Here is a 16488-nt window from a genome sequence, read left to right as displayed (position 1 = left end):
CCATACATCAGACCTTCCTTCCATCACAGAGTCCATGCTCCTGTTGGGAGGCCTCTTTTGACTCCTTCTGTGCACATCTGTAAGGGAGACCCTCATCGCTTGACCCACTGTTATCCATGGGCTGGTGAGAAGGTGGAAGAAAAGAAATCAAAGACCCCAGGCCGAACCCCCTGGTATGCTCTGACCTTTGCAGCCACGCCAGGACCACTCACTGCACCCAAGCACCGCACACACCTTCATGCCCCAGGGCCTCCTCTACCTTCAAGGCCCAAAGGCCAGCTGCTCTCTGAAACCTGCAGGGACCACTCCCTACCCCTAAATCTGCCCCACTTGGGCAAACTTCTTCCTATAAATAGACATAACATCTCATAGTGGGAATGTGTGTGCAGAGAAAGCATAGCAGCCCCTATTGCAACACAGCCTGGTCCAAAGGAACCACGAATTCCTTGCGAGCAGGTGTGTATCTAATGGGTCCCTCAGTGCCCCGAGCCAGGTAGAGAGCAGGTTCTCCATAAACGCTTGTGGTGGGAGGACATGTGATCTGTCTCCTGTGTGCTGCCCTGGACTGCTCCCCTGAGGCCGAGGTGGCCCCCAGGACCCATATTCCCCACTCCTCCGCCCAAGTGCAGTCGGGTCCAGGGGTCAGGGGACACTTGATAAATTTTGCTGCTTCTCCCCTAGTGAAGCCTTCTGTGTCTGCTTCTCAGCCCTCAGACTTGACAGCAACACTCACCAAGCTCCTCACCCCGATTCCCCAAACCAACAGCTGCCTGCAGAGCACCGAGAGGTGGCCCTCTGACAGCACCCAGCACGGGCCTCCTCCAGGGACAGCAGCCACCATAGCCCAAACCCCTCATAATCCCAGAATCACCCCCAACCCTGGTCCAGAAAGATGCTCCTACTCTCTAGAAAGGTCAGTTCTTCACAGACCCCTTCTCTTTCCAGTTCTAGTTGAAAATAAAGAATCTCTTTTCAGTCTCTGAAGTCTCAGAAAACCAAAACAGTCCAACCGTGGGATCTTTATCCCCTGGAGACTTACTGGATGCCTTAGAGGAGAGGGATGAAGATGCGGAGTCGTGGGAGCAGGATCGTTCTCTCTTCACGGGGCTCCGCTTCTCTGACGTGGAGCCTGTTTCAAAATACACACACTGAAGAGGCCTAGTAATCATGGTACCGTCTGTTACCCTAGCACTTCAGTTTATAAAGTGCATTCACATACAGCATCTCTCATCCAAACATCCCACCAGCCCTCCATCCACCCATCTATCCATCCATCCATCCATCCCTCCATCCACCCTTTCATCCATCCATCCATCCATTCCTCCATCCATCCATCCGTCCATCCATCCATTCCTCCATCCACCCCTCCATCTGTCCACCCATCCATTCATCTATCCATCCACCCATCCATCCTTACATCCATCCATCTCTTTATCCACCCATCTATCCATCCATCCTTTCATCCATCCATCCCTCCATCCCTCCATCCATCTGTCCATCCATCCATTCCTCCATCCACCCATCCATTCATCTATCCATCCACCCATCCATCCTTCCATCCATCCATTCCTCCATCCACCCATCTGTCCATCCATCCTTCCATCCATCCATCCATTCCTCCATCCACCCATCTGTCCATCCATCCTTCCTTCCATCATCCATCCATCCATCCATTCCTCCACCCACCTATCCATCCATTCCTCCATCCACCCGCCCACCCACCCATTCCTCCATCCATATCTCCATCCACCCATCCATCCATTCCTCCATCCATCCATCTGTCCATCTATCCTTCCATCCATCCCTCCATCCACCCATCTGTCCATCCATCCATCATCCTTCTATCCATCCATCCATTCCTCCATCCCTCCATCCACCCATCCATTCTTCTGCCCATACACTCCTCAATCCATTCCTCCATCCACCCACCCATCCATCCTTCCATCCACCCATCCATCCATTGCTCCATCTACCCACCCACCCCCCATCCATCCATCTATCCATCCATCCATCTATCCACCCACCCACCTGCCCATCCATCCATCACTCCATCCATCCATCCACCCATCCATCCATCCCTCCATCAGCCCACCCCCCGATCCATCCACATCCCCAGGCCCCCTCCTCTGAGGGAGCGCTAAGGAGACAGGTGTACAATGCAGGGCAGGTCCATGAAGCACTGGCAGGTTAGTGGGGCTCCTGCCCAGGGGTCTTGGCTACAGGCTAGAGTAAGGAGGGCAGATAGGGCAGACCTGGGACCCAGGAGCCAGGCACCCACCCAGCAGGAGGAAGCAGGAGAGGGAAGACGTCCTTGGAGAGGCGACCCTGACCCCAGTTCTGAATGGCCAGCTGGGGTTTCCAGGTGAAGCATGGGGCAGAGGGAACTCAAGTGGCTGGGAGAGCAACTGTGTGGCCCAGAGGTGACAGAGCAGGGCACAACCATGAGATGAGTGTGGCCAAAGCTCAAGGGGCAGCATGGGGGCCAGAAGCCAAGAGGTGCAAAGGGGAAAGGTGGGTCAGGAGATGCCAAGAGTGTGGATTCATTCCATGGGCGATTTCATGTCAGGGTCCCACCCACACCTGTGAAAAGCTTCTACAGCACCAGGAGGGTCTTTCCTCCCCATTTTACGGATGGGCCATCTGAGGCTAGAAGAGGTGACGTGACCTGTCCAAATGCACATAGCCAGAGTCGGGGGATGGGAGTGGAAGAGGCGTTCTGGTCTGCTGGCTCTCCTTCGGTCTCACTCTCCACTACACCAAACCCCGCAAATGCCCTGCACTTTCAACGACAGGAGCTTTCAATTTTTTTCTCCCTGTCCTGTTGATGACAGCCAGATGCCTTGCACTGCCCTGATTTAGTGAAAGTGAAAGTGAAGTCACTCAGTCGTGTCCAACTCTTAGCGACCCCATGGACTGCAGCCTACCAGGCTCCTCCGTCCATGGGATTTTCCAGGCAAGAGTACTGGAGTGGGTGCCATTGCCTTCTCCAGCCCTGATTTATGTGTCCTATTAAAACACATGGTGTCAAACTCTCATGTCTGCAGACAAAACTGGCCTGTTTCCATAAATCCCAATAATGGACACCTCCTGTGAATTCACATAGAAGACATAAGCTAGTGAATCTTAAACCAGCCAGTAATTCCACCAGCAATTCAAGCAAGGCGTGAACTTAAACCCTAGGAAATCTCCATTTTTCTTCCTACTTTTTAAGAATCTTAGAGCTTTAAAGAACTTGATGGGATTTCCATATTCTCACACCACCAAAAATGAGGAGTAGTGGTGGGTGGTTCAGTGGCTAAGTCGTGTCTGACTTTTGCAACTCCATAGACTGCAGCCCGCCAGGCTTCTCTGTCCATGGATTTTCCAGGCAAGAATACTGAAGCAAGTTGCCATTTCCTTCTCCAAAAATAGGGGGAGGGGAAGCAAAATATGAAATCACTGAAGGATTTTTCCTAAAGATGTTATCTAGATGGTTCTCACTGGGAGCTGCCGACCAGCAGACAGGCCAAGGACCACCCTGAGTGGGGACAGGGGGCTGGACCGGCCTCCCCACCTTCCGTCACCAGCTCCTCGTCCTCGTTGTCTGTGCTGCTCAGCTTCTCTGCATCACTCTCCAAGGCCTCGGTCCTGGCGCCCTTCTCCAGGGGAGCCTCACTGCTCACGAAGTACGCGGCCAGGCCCAGCTCCTGCTCCAGGGCCGTCCTCACCAGGCAGGAGGAGTTTATGAGCCGCAGGTCACAGTACCGCAGGGACCTGGGAGGAGGCGGAAGAAGGGATCTATCGAGAGCCTTCTACCAGGAGGCACCGCTGCGTGCCGGGGACCAGCACTCTGCCAGCCTCAGTAGGCCCTCGGGACTCAGGCCAATGGAAAAGCAGACAGAGCACCGTGAGCCCTGAGCACCAAAGTCCATTTGACTGCAAGCCTCTGGAGGCCCCTGCTGGGTACTTAGCCCTGTGCTGCCTGGAATCAAAAGAACACCGACTTTCTGGTCAGATGAGAACGAGGCTTGAGTTCCAGCCCTGCCTCTTCGTGGCGACAGGACCTTAGACAGAGTGGGCAACTTCTCGGGAGGCTCAGATTTTTTTCATCTGAAGGATATGAATGAATATTAATAACCACTTAAGTGTACTGTTATGAGGGATATATACAGTAAGTAGACACCTGATTATTCCAACAACATTTAAAATGTGTCCAGGACCATGTCTCATGCAAGGGAAAGGATGGGCATTGAGTCACTGACACATTGGAAACCAGAGTCTGTCTGGGAAGACACTCCAGTGAGTCATGACACATGTGGGGTGGACACACAGGATGGGCGGGGCAGACTTGGGGGAATAGCAGAGGGCTTAGAGAAAGGTGGGTCGGTGCGGGGAGCAAGCTCCGCCTGTGGCAAAGGTCATGAGGAAGGAGGCTTGGCATACGCAAAGGCGGGATCCAGCCTCAGGAGTTCCCCTGGAAATTCTTGAGCATCTACCCCCCAAACCAGAGTCTGCCTACTTTCTGCTTTGTGCTTTCACCTACACCTCTGACTTTACGGGGGGCTGTCCCCCACTACTTCTCTCTGAAAAAAGAGTTAGCTTACAGCTCCAGTTAATAATTCCTGGGTGTGACAGTGTTTCAACCTACAAACTCCTTTGGAAGTCCTCTAGCCTGCCTGAATAGGTTTTTCCGGCCACATGTGATTGCTCAGAGCCTCCCAACTGTGAGAGGCATGAGATGTTCTAAACTGTCTAAATACAGATTCCTTTGAGCAGTTAAAAGATTGATTAGAAATTGTATTGGTGAAGGGATTTTCACTTGTTGGGCCAATGTTTGCTGCTAAGTTTCCATATCCCTTACCTGCTGTGTCCCTGGCAGTGTATTGATGAATATAATTGGTGTAAGTAGTAGCTTTAATGTTTGTAACCTGGGACCCTTGAGTTAATTCTTTTTCTTGTTATAGCCCACCACACCTTTGCTCTGTAGGAATGCAGTTAACTTTATCTAATGCTTTTGGAGGGTGGCTCCTGACCAATCACCTTTAGAGAAAAATAAGTCTTCTGAAGAAAGGGTCTTAAAATGTTTACAGGCCTCCGGGCCAGAAGATGATGCAAATCACCTAAGCTTTTGCATATGATAAGTTTGCAGGAAGAAAGCCTGGCTTGCTGCCTGACTCTACCCCTTCCCCCATTATCCTCTATGCATAACTTAAGGTATAAAAACTACTTTGGAAAATAAAGTGCGGGCCTTGTTCACCGAAACTTGGTCTCCCCATGTCGTTCTTTCTCTCACCTTCTGGCTGAATTATTCAGCCTCTTTTCTCCACTGAATTTCCTCACTGAGCTATCCTTATTTCAGCCTCTTTTCTCCACTGAATTTCCTCACTGAGCTATCCTTATTCTATTACTCTTTATATCCTTAATTAACGTTTAATTAAGCAGTTGTTTCCTGATCCTCGCCGAAGCCGTCCCCGCTTCGAATTCCTGGATCCACCGGGGCTGGACCCCGGCAGGTCGGGGCTGCAATCAGGCTCTGTAACTACTGCTCCTGTGACCTCAGGAAAATGGCCTTTCATTCACTCACCTATAAAACAGGGTAGTAATACTAACGTTGCAAGGGGCATGTGCTAGATCAAAAGTCCGGCACAGTGCCTGATACAAAAAGGAGTTCAGTAAAGCTCACTTAATTTAAGATAAAGGCATTGTCTTAGTCCGACGGAGCTGAGGACTGGAAGACTTGATCCATGACACAGCAACAACCAAGGTCGAACAGTTTGGAGCCGCTTTTAGCTGGCCCGTGAGTACATGATGCAAAGCGGCCCTTCTATAAGTGTGGTGTGGCCCAGTGGAAAGAAGCCAGGCCAGCACTGAGTCCACCATCCACCATGCCAGCTTAATCTCTGGAAACCTCGGTTTCCTCATCAGCCCCAAGGCCTCCACCCATGGAGCCCAGCAGCAGTCCCCACACCCACCCCCCTGAGCCCAAGAGGTTCCTGTCTCAGAACTGGGCAAAGCTGCCCAGGCCCAGATACCTTTCACTGCCATTTGCTGGAAAACTGTCACCACAAATATACAAGCCACTGATGACTATGATGTGAGTGCCCCACTGAGAGTCGGGCAGGGGAAGCCTGACCTGGTAAAGCCCCCAGGGTTGCCCGGGCGGCTGGCTCCTCACAGACCCCCAGGAGTGCAGCCCCCCAACTCACTCACCTTGGTAAGGACTCCCCGTGTGGGTCCATCCCACTGAAGATCAGGATGCAAGGCAGGCCCTCCAACTCCAAGTATGTCTGAGGCCGCCACTCTGCGTCCTCTATGTTCTGCCACACCTGCAGATAATTAAAGAGGGAGACGACTGTGGGACGCCACCCTTCCCGACTAGCCCAGCGCTAAGGAACCCTGATGTCCTCCTGCTGATTTAGAGCCCTTGCAATGCCTCGTCTGAGCCTTATCAAATTTATACTGCAAATAAGCACCCCGTCGGCTTCACCGCTGGATTCCCAGCCATGTAGAACACTGCCTGGCACTCATGAGCCATTTAAGAAACATCTGTCAACCGACTGCCTTAACCTTTGCTAGAAAGTATACATCCTCAGGCATTCCTTGAGGATTCAGATGATAAAGAATCTGCCTGCAATGCAGGAGATACAGTTTGATCCCTGGGTCAGGAAGATCCCCTGCAGTAAGGGAATGGCTACCCACTCCAGTATTCTTGCCTGGAGAACTCCATGGACGGAGGAGCCTGGTGGGCTATAGTCTATGGGGTTGCAAACAGTTGCACACGACTGAGCGACTAACACTTCACTTCATATCGTATATCCTCAACTGTCTAACATTTTGTACCATGCTCTCCCCATTGTGGAGCTGCTAACTGCTACTGCTAAGTCACTTCAGTCGTGTCCGACTCTGTGCGACCCCATAGACAGCAGCCCACCAGGCTCCCCCGTCCCTGGGATTCTCCAGGCAAGAACACTGGAGTGGATTGCCATTTCCTTCTCCAATGCATGAAAGTGAAAAGTGAAAGTGAAGTCGCTCAGTTGTATCCGACTTTTAGTGACCCTATGGACTGTAGCCTACTAGGCTCCTCCATCCATGGGGTTTTCCAGGCAAGAGTACTGGAGTGGGGTGCCACAATTCCTTCCCAATTGCTCAATATTCTTGCCCTAAGCCTTTCGTATCATCTGTCACCTGGAGGTCTAGCGGAGAGTGAGGTCACTGTGCTCGTTTGGGGGGCTGAGATGTGTGGGGGTGTCCTTGCCCTCCCCTGCTGGGGGAGAAGCAAGATAACAGGCAGGGAAAACAGAACCTGTGCCAGGTTGGGGGCAGAGGGCAAGGAGGGGGAAGTGAGGCTTCCTGAAAGAAGGAAAGACTCTGAGTTGAATTCTGTGAACCGATGGGTATTAGCTAAACAAAAGAGGAGAAGAAATGAACCCCTGGAGAGAAAGAAACTCGTGGCACGGCCCAGAACTTTGAAAGAGCAAGACAAGGTGTTGGGGAGGGTGCAGTCTTTATAAACAATGTGGTAAAGCTAGACTGAAAGATGCAGGTAGGGATGCGGTTAGGAGAGGAGCCCGGAGGGGTGGCCGGGACTGCAGAGGCCAAGGTGGAAGAGACACAAAGCTCATCACCAGCGCACCCCTTCCCCTCTGCTCCCGGCCCCCTGGTCGTCCTGCCCGCCCTCCCAGGTGTCTATCCCCGCCCCCTGGTCATCATCTCCGCCCACCCGTCCTCCTAGGAGTCTGTCCCCGCCTGTCCCCACCCTGAGCTGCTTCAGGAAGTGCTTCCCGATGGTGATGCCCGAGGCGGGGTTCCCCAGGATGATCTCAAAGTGCTCCTCCAGGGCCAGCCGTGCCCGCACGTGGGCCAGCCGCTCATAGGCCACGGCCGCCAGTGGGGAGCAGGGCACCCGCAGCAGGACCATGAGCCCGTGGCCGCAGGGGCACTGCTTCGGGGAGTTGATGAGGTTCTGTGTGATCTCCAGCGTCTCCACGGACGTGTAGTTCTTCATCTGCGAGAGGCCGCTCACGGCCATCATGGCGGCCGCGTAGTGCTGCACGAGAACAAAGGTCCTGATCACCGCGCTGTGCAGGCGGGGGAACCTGCAAGGAACAGAAAGACCACGCCGTGACCCGGGGCTGTGACAAGGATGCCCGAGCGCTCCGGGAGAGCAAGGCTTTCCAGGGCCAACCGGCAACCAGACATCTGCCATCCAGGGCAGAGGGCATGCTTGCTGCAGGAGGAGCTGGGGAACTGAACAGAGAAGCAGAGGCAGGACAAAGGTCAGTTCACACAGCCTCAGTGTAATATCTTGGAGGAGATCTTCCCTTGGCAAGGCTATGGGAGCTCAGCTGACAATCCACCTGGCCTGATGAAATCCATCAGCATCAGAGCTGAATGACAGTTTCCCAAAGGGAGTGCTGGGGAACACTAATCTCACAAGACACTGGACATGCCTTGCATGCTAGCCCTCTCCTGGAGAGTCACAGCACACACACGTGGCAATGGAAGGCACTGACAACTCTCATTGGGAAAAAAGAACCTTTTGGTAAATGTAAGGTTTATCAAACACGTATGACCATGGAACCCCTTTTGGCATAACAGCTATTAGTGTGCAGCACCCTAGTTTGGAACGCAGTTTAGGAAGTACAGATCTAACTCACTCTCTTTATCAACAAGTAAGAAGAACAAGTGCCACGAGGAGAGACGACAGAGCTCAGTTCAACACCCACCATGAGCAGCAGAGCCATTCATTTTGTTTTATATTGCATGCACGTGTGAAGTCACTTCATTTGTGTCTGACTCTTTGGGGCCCCATGGACCATAGCCCACCAGGCTCCTCTGTCCAGGCAAGAATACTGGAGCGGGTTGCCATGTCCTCCTCCAGGGGATCTTCCTGACTCAGGGGTTGAACCTGCGTCTCCTGCATTGGCAGGCAGGTTCTTTACTGCTGAGCCACCGGGGAAGCCCCAAGTGTTTTTTATTAGACAGTCTGTAAATCTGGGCCTGCCTTTTCCATGTATACACTGTGTGGATGTCAGCCCTTAACCTCCCTAAGCCTCCGTTTCTTCATCTGTAAAGTCACAACGTTGATACCCATCTTGGGGGTCTGCTGTGACAGGGTTGAAAAGGTAACACTGATTCTGGGTTTAGACCCAGCTCTGTCACTTTCTAGATGTATGGCCTGAGAAAGTCATGGGGTCTCCCTGAGTCTCAGTTTATTTGCAAGTGTGAATAATAATAACAGCTGTCTTGGAGAGGTCGGGAGAACTAAATAAGATAATGGAAGTAAGGCTCTTGGAACAAAATAGGCACATGGTAGATAAACACAGGAAATAAAGACAAAGCCAACTGATTGCCACTCTGTCTCCCTTTACACCTTTTGGCATCTTACTTCCTCCCATTTTCTTGCCTTCCCTTGAGTTTCAGACACACAGTCCCACATTCCAGCATATTTCTGTCCATTCTCACTCTCAAATTTTCTGGAGCACCAACATGATATCACCAACCCAATATGCAAAGCGAGGAATAAACTAAGGTCGCTTCAATGGAGCAACTTGAGTCACCCAGGAAAGGAGGCAGGTGACCTGCTCCCCAGACATGCTCTGGCTGCACACTCATGCCTCACCTGGCACTTGACTACTGAGCAGTTTTAGGAACTTCGAGAGAGACGTGTACCTTTTTCCCAGTGCGGTGACCATGGCCTCAAAGGAGCTGTCGTATCTCAGCAATGGGAGGCTGTGTCCTGAGAGTGTAGACTCGATGAACTCAGACAGCCCGAAGTACTTCTTGTTCTCAGGATACAAGTCCACGCCCTAAAACAGAGATGCACCTTGGTCACGCCAACGACACATTTGCGGGAACCGTGAAGGTCACGTGCTGGGGGCAAGGACCTGAACGGCATCTTGATCTAAACCGAGCTGACTCTGCAGTGCCCTGGGTGACCTTTTATAGATGTCTTTCCTCTGCAGACCCAGAGCACAGAGCACTCCATGCACAAAGGCCAGTGCCTCCCCATCACTCAAGATGTTTTCATTCAATTGATGCCAGTGCCTTGGCCAAGAAGAAAATCAACCTTGTTTTCTTTTCTTTTTTTTTTAGACACACAACTTTCTTTGTTAAAACTTCCTCTTTCCAACAATTTTAACTGGCTTTAGGAATAGGCAAATCAATGATTTTTGCATTCAGCTGCTATTACATCAGCAGAAAGAAATGCATTTATCTAACCAATTTTACTCACATTGATACAAAATTCCTCACAAACTAACATCAGAGCTTATCAAACTTCAGAGAAGAGGGAAGTTGGGGAAGGATGCTAAAAGTACGAAAGTGAAAGTGAAAGTCACTCAGTCACATCCAACTCTTTGCGACCCCATGGACTAAACAGTCCACGAAATTCTCCAGGCCAGAATACTGGAGTGGGTAGCTTTTCCCTTCTCCAGGGGATCTTCCCAATCCAGGGATTGAACCCAGGTTTCCAGCATTGCAGGCGGACTCTTTACCAGCTGAGCCACAAGGGAAGTCCAAGAATATTGGAGTGGGTAGCCAGCCTATCCCTTCTCCAGCAGCTCTTCCCAACACAGGAATCAAACTGGGGTCTCCTGCTTTACAGGTAGATTCTTTACCATGAACTATATCCTAAGGTAGCACACAAGGGTTAAGCGTGAGGACCATGGAGTCAGCCAGACTGGGTTATATCCTAGTCTGGCTCTAGAACTTTCCAGATGCATGGCTTTAGGTAAGTGGCTTAACCCATCCCCTCTGCCTCATCTTCCCTATTTGTAAATCAGAAATCAATGCAGCATCTGCGTCTTATCTGAGTTCATGAGATAAAGCACTTTGAACGTTGTCTGCCAGGCTCATGGTAAGCACTGCATGAAAACAACTGCCGTCACCATGTATGTATATATGTGTACATATTTGGCTGTCAGGTGTTAATTGCAGCATGCAGGATCTTTCTTTGGGGCTCACAGACTCCCCAGTTGTGGCGCTCAGACTTGGTGGTTGCAGCGCATGGGCTTGGTTGCTCTAGGGCATGTAGGATCTTAGTTCCCCAACCAGGGATCAAACTCTCGTCCCCTGCATTGCAAGGCAGATTCTTAACCACTGGACCACCAGGGAAGTTCCCAGCTGCTGTCTCTACCTCTGATTCTGAGTCAGTTGGCTGCAAACCAAGCATCAGCACCTTTAGAGGTTGCTCGGTGACTCCGAGATGCTTCGAAAAAGTCCAGAACGTGATGTCTACCGCTTGCTTGTATAATTAGGCAGAATCCAAACATCCAGAGTTTTCACAGTACAAGAATGACTGCTGTCTTCTATTTTGGTGAGAAAATGGCAGATGATAAGCTGAAATAAAACTCACTAGGGTTTGTGGATGTGTGTTCAGTTTGAGAAAGGAGATTTCGAACCTCACTGCTGAAGGAGGCAAGGACAGGAAAAATAGGAACACTTCTAGACAAACTGAGAGTCACCCCAAGTCCTCACAGCCCTAGAAGCCTCGATGTCCAACACCAGGAGAGTGAGAGCTTCAGCCACCAGAGAAACAACAAACCAAGCGCACTCCCTTATGAGCTCCTAAGGTGGAAGCCAGGAAGTACACTGCAGGAAGGTTTCCAAAGACCAAGAAGGGTTTAACTCCAACCCTGGGTAGAATCAAAGAATTGGAGTTGGAGCCCACTGACCCCCAGCTGGGCGCATCAGTCAAATCTTTACTGAACAGAACCTCTCCCAGCCCAAGGTCACCAGTGCAGCGGGCCAACCACCCAGGCACTCACATCACTGTAGGAGGCCGGCCAGTGGATCTCGTTGTAGGGGCTGACGAGGGTGTGCTGCGTCTGCAGCGCGTACGGGAAGGAGGTCACATGGAGTGTCACGATGTTGGGGGCCTCCTTCACCTCCTTGCAGTTGAGCAATCTGTCTACCAGCCCCACAGACGGGTCACTTTGGGAGTAGAGGTTATGAACAGCGCTACTGAGGGAGGAAAAGGAGGAGAAGAAATGGTAAGTGGAATGACCAGCGTTGTCCTGTCACCTGACCAGGATCAAACATTTGGATCAGTTGATAATGAGCACCCCCAATGCTGCCAACAACCAAAGCTTAGAACTCTGCCCTTGACTAGGAAAATGAAATTTTAAAGAAAAATCCCAGTGGGATTTCCGGACAGTATAGTAGTTACAACTTCTCGCTTTCAAGGCCAAGGGCGTGGGTTCGATCCCTGGTTGGGGAACTAAGGTCTTGCAAGCTATAGGGTGTGGCCAAAAAAGAAAAGAAAAAAATCTGAGTGCACTTCAGGCACCTGTCAGGGACTCCCCAATCACGACCTATTAAAAGCCTGGCTGGGGAGCAGTGTTTACAGAGAAGCGCGTCCACAATACAGTCCACCTGCTTCTCTAGCACAGGGACGCTCACCCAGCCGTCAACGAGTCGCCTTTTCTCCCTTGGGCCAACCTGATTGTACACCCATCTCCTTAAGTTCTTTTCTCTAAAGTCCTGTGACCTTGAATTGATCCAAAGAGGACCCAAAATGGTACATTCTCTACCAAATGTTACAGCACAGGACCACCAATAGGAAGCACTTTGGACAGAGGCAAAGGAGAGAGTCGCCTCTTAGCCTTCCTCTGTGGGACAGGGGGCCCAAGTGTTGTCTTCTGTAAATTGAGGGGGATGGGAAAAAAAAAATCAGTGCCTCACCTCTTGGGTGGCAGGTCACCACTCAGAAAAACCTACCCACCAAAGGAAAACGGACAATATAGCTTTTTATACAACTCAGAATGTTCAAATTCACCCAGTGCTAGACTGGACACCCTTTACCTGGGTGAACTTTAAGGTTCTGGCCAGCCCTGTGCTTCTGCACCAGCTGTAAATCAGAGCCTTCCTCCGAGGTCTGACCCATCATCTTCCCTCCCTCCTCATCCAGGTCACGGGCGGTGTCTAAACACCCAACCCCAGTCTCACGGAAATGCCCAGGAACCCTGCCAGACTCCAAGCTTGAGACTATCTGAAATTCATCCAGATTTATGTTCATTTGAGCCAAGTAAGTGAAATCACCTTGGGAAGGGCAGCAGTTGTGACCCACATGGTCCAGAGCTATGAGGCTCGGTCAAGAAGGGGTTGGGTAGAGTTCCTCCCATCTGGGTCCCTTTCTGGCACCAGTGCAGTACCCACTGTTCTGCCCCTGCCACCCTTCTCCCGCCCCCTCAGCCTGCGATGTTGAGCAAGATGCCCACTTGCTCCAGTTTCCATAATGATCCCTTTTAGAGGCCTTTTAGGGCTTCCCTCATAGCTCAGTTGGTAAAGAATCCATACTTCATCCATACTGCAATGCAGGAGACCGGGGTTTGATCCCTGGGTCGGGAAGATCCCCTGAAGAAGGAAATGGCAACCCACTCCAGTATTCTTGCCTAAAGAACCCCACAGACAGAGGAGCCTGTCAGGCTACAGTCAATGGGGTCGCAAACGTCAGACACAGTTTAGCAACTAAACCACCACCAGAGACCACCTGAGATGACCCCTCAGCTAACTTCTGGCCCTATGGTCTGAAACAGCCCCACAGCACCTGCTGACAAATGCCAAGCCCCCAACATCATTCATCTTTTTAACACTTACACCCACTGTCGCAAATATTATCCATACGTTGTGTGCATGCACACTTAGTCGCTGAGTCACGTCTGACTCTTTGCAACCCCATGGACTGTAGCCCGCCAGGCTTATCTGTCCATGGGATTTCCCAGGCAAAAATACTGGAGTGGATTGCCACTTCCTTCTCCAAGGGATCTTCCTGACCCAGGGATCAAACCTGCGTCTCCTGCATCACCAGGCAGATTCTTTACCACTATGCCACCAGGGAAACCCATATGATCCACACATTTTCATTCAAATAAGGGAAACGCCAGCCCTGCCCTATGCCACAGCCAGTCTAACCTCACAAGATCCCAGTGGGCATGGTCATGGATGAGGACGAAGAGTGTGTGCGGATTCTGAAAGGAGTTTTGCAGGAAGGACTTGAACTTCGTCTGTGCTTCGGCATCGAGCTTCAGAACATATTGCTCCACCCTCTGCCTGGTCACATGCTCCTTCTCCAAGCCCAGCTCCAGCAAAACCCCTGCAACACAGTGAAAATACATCAGTAGCTCCAAACATGGCTGTGAGGTTTTTGAGTCATCAACAGACCCTTGAGCAGGATCTCCCACATGGCAGGCTTCAAGCTGGGCCCAGAGGCTACAGGGATGGAGGAGTTATGCATGAGTCAGGAGGCCAGATACCAGAATATAGTTCACTGACTTGAGTGAAACAGAGGGAATATTCTAGTGATGCCTTGCCTTTAACAGTTTATAAAATCATGAACAAGTGGCTTCCTCCAGGCATCAGCTTCATGAGCTACTATCCCCTCTGCTTCAGAAGCAAAGATGATGTTAGAATCCAAATCTGAATGTAGGTACATCAGAGCTTCTGCACCCAGACAGACATCAGACACTCCATGAAAGGCCCGTGACATGCCGTGTTAAGTTGCTTCAGTCATGTCCAACTCTTTGTGACCCCATAGACTGTAGCCTGCCAGGCTCCTCTGTCCATGGGATTCTCCAGGCAAGAATACTGAAGTGGGTTGCCATGCCCTCCTCCAGGGGATTTTCCCGACCCAGGGATCGAACCCATGTCTCCTGTGGCTCCTACATTGCAGGCAGCTTCTTTACCACTGAGCCACCAGGGAAACCCCAAAAGGGCCCATACCTGAATGCCAGACATGGAAGAGGGTCTGCTGGTAAGTCACTTCTGAGGGTGGAATACAAATCAGAAAGTCCACCTTCTCAAAGGATCCCAAGTCCAGATTCTGGGTGCTGGAATCCGCGATTGAACACACGTGGGAGAGGAGCTTCTGGGCCACAGCCAGCTGGAAGGGCCGGATGCGGTGCGGCTCCAGATGGTAACCTGGAACCAGAGCCCCCGTTAGGGTGAGGTGCAGCGTGAGCAGACCGCTACAGCCCTGGACTCTGCGGGGGACTCAAGCAAGGGCCCCATTAGGCCCACACAGGGATGAGGGAACGGGAAAAGACCAGCATTCACTGAATTCCTGCTCTGGGCTATGCACCATGCTGGTCATGCCACACCCTATTCCTGATTTAAAAATTAAAAGATGAACAGCACTCGGGGATCCCAGGGGCTGAGACCTACTCCACCTGGAGGGGACAAGGACGGGATCCCAGGGAAGCTGATGCTGAGATTGTACTTCCGAGGAGGCTATAGGTTCTCAGGAAGAGGAGGAGACCAGCAGAGCCCCTCAGGAACATAGCATGAATAAAACATTCCAACAGTGCATTGATAAATGAGAAATCAACTCAGAGAAAGGAAAGTGTACAGATGTACATTTCAGGGTAAAATAAGACTGTTCTTGTTAAAGACTAAAATGAAAGTTAGGTATTAGGTCTATTTTGATGCTAGGGAAACACCTTTTCCACTGGGTGTGCCTCGAACTGTGCTTCCTTGCAGACCCTGGAGGCCCCGGGATGCTGCCCCCCAGCCTGGAGCTTGGCCACCGCTCCCCAGCACCACTCACTTGTGCACGCAGGTGCCCCGCTGACATCCAGGGATGCTGACTTGGTGACAGAGGAGGCAGTAAGTGAGGAAGAAAGAAGGCCTTGATTTTCCTGATGGAATTTGTCCAGCAAAATGTCAATGTCGCCGTCTGCCCCCAAACAGAGAGAACATCAGAAATGGGTTTTTCCATCTCAGGGAAACTCAGCATCAAGGGAACAACCTCTGTGTGTTAGGCACTGTCCGGGGCCTGGGGCACCAGAGATAGGGTGGCCCATCCTGTGAGAGAGCCCACAGCCAAGGCAGGCAGATGTCCTCAGGAAAATGACATGACCCAGTGGGTTTTAGAGCAGGAGGTAGGGGTCTGAGCTCATCCTGGAGAAGGAGAGGACAGCAAAGGTTTCTGGGAGGAAATGGGGTGACTCTTGAAGGGCGAGTAGCCAGGAAAAGAAGGGAGATGGGCACTCAAAGCTTGGAACACACGGAATGAAGCACAGAGAATACACTTCTCCAACAAGAGGCTTTAAGCAACTGAGAGGGGGAGGCAAGAGGGTGATGGACAGAGCCATGGAGGTAGAGAGGACCATGCACGAGGCCTGCGTATGCCCTCAAAGGACAGACACCACACAGCCAGAGCAGGAATCAGCTAGCCAGAGACCCCACACCATGGAAGGGCCACCGCACGTCTAAATCCAGGCCAGCCTCGGCAGCTCAAGGGGATGAGCTCTGAGACGGCCTCCCCCTTGTATCTGTGTTTATTTCTGTCTCATCAGTGTATGGTGACTTGCACCTGTCTGACTACAAGCATACCTGGACAGAGGGTGCTAAAAAAGGCCCCTAGCGAGTCCACTTTCCCAGTAACCAGCTCGTAATTGACTTCTTTCTGGTACTCAGCCGGGGTGAGAAGGCTCTCAGAAAGAATCCGGGCTTGGTATTTTCCTGGAAAACAAATGACAGCTTTGACGGGGCCCTCTGCTTAGAATTAGC

General features: G+C 51.4%; 1 protein-coding gene across 8 annotated transcripts in view; it reads right to left on the bottom strand.

Moving 5' to 3' along the window:
• Positions 1 to 16488, bottom strand: part of GREB1 (growth regulating estrogen receptor binding 1) — a 135308-nt gene that overhangs the window by 26471 nt on the left and 92349 nt on the right. For 7 of the 8 annotated variants that reach the window (XR_015136419.1, XR_015136420.1, XM_086325619.1 and 4 more), the window contains exons 12-21: positions 16312 to 16440; positions 15524 to 15652; positions 14701 to 14898; positions 13894 to 14074; positions 11748 to 11943; positions 9652 to 9788; positions 7736 to 8075; positions 6190 to 6305; positions 3554 to 3753; positions 1040 to 1129 (exon numbers count right to left, since the gene is read on the bottom strand). Coding sequence is in view for 6 of the 8 variants with exons in the window: in XM_086325619.1 (XP_086181745.1) it covers positions 1040 to 1129; positions 3554 to 3753; positions 6190 to 6305; positions 7736 to 8075; positions 9652 to 9788; positions 11748 to 11943; positions 13894 to 14074; positions 14701 to 14898; positions 15524 to 15652; positions 16312 to 16440 (1716 nt within the window). In the remaining 2 variants the exon portion in view is untranslated. The remainder of the gene's footprint in view (positions 1 to 1039; positions 1130 to 3553; positions 3754 to 6189; positions 6306 to 7735; positions 8076 to 9651; positions 9789 to 11747; positions 11944 to 13893; positions 14075 to 14700; positions 14899 to 15523; positions 15653 to 16311; positions 16441 to 16488) is intronic. The other variant, XM_086325622.1, reaches the window with a different exon arrangement.

This window comes from Bos grunniens, chromosome 11, assembly GCF_055505025.1.
Source record: "Bos grunniens cultivar Pamir isolate PY7600 chromosome 11, Bosgru_T2T1.0, whole genome shotgun sequence".
Classification (NCBI taxonomy): Eukaryota; Metazoa; Chordata; class Mammalia; order Artiodactyla; family Bovidae; genus Bos; species Bos grunniens.
Note: the sequence above shows the minus strand (reverse complement) of the source record. Positions and strands in the feature narration are given on the sequence as shown.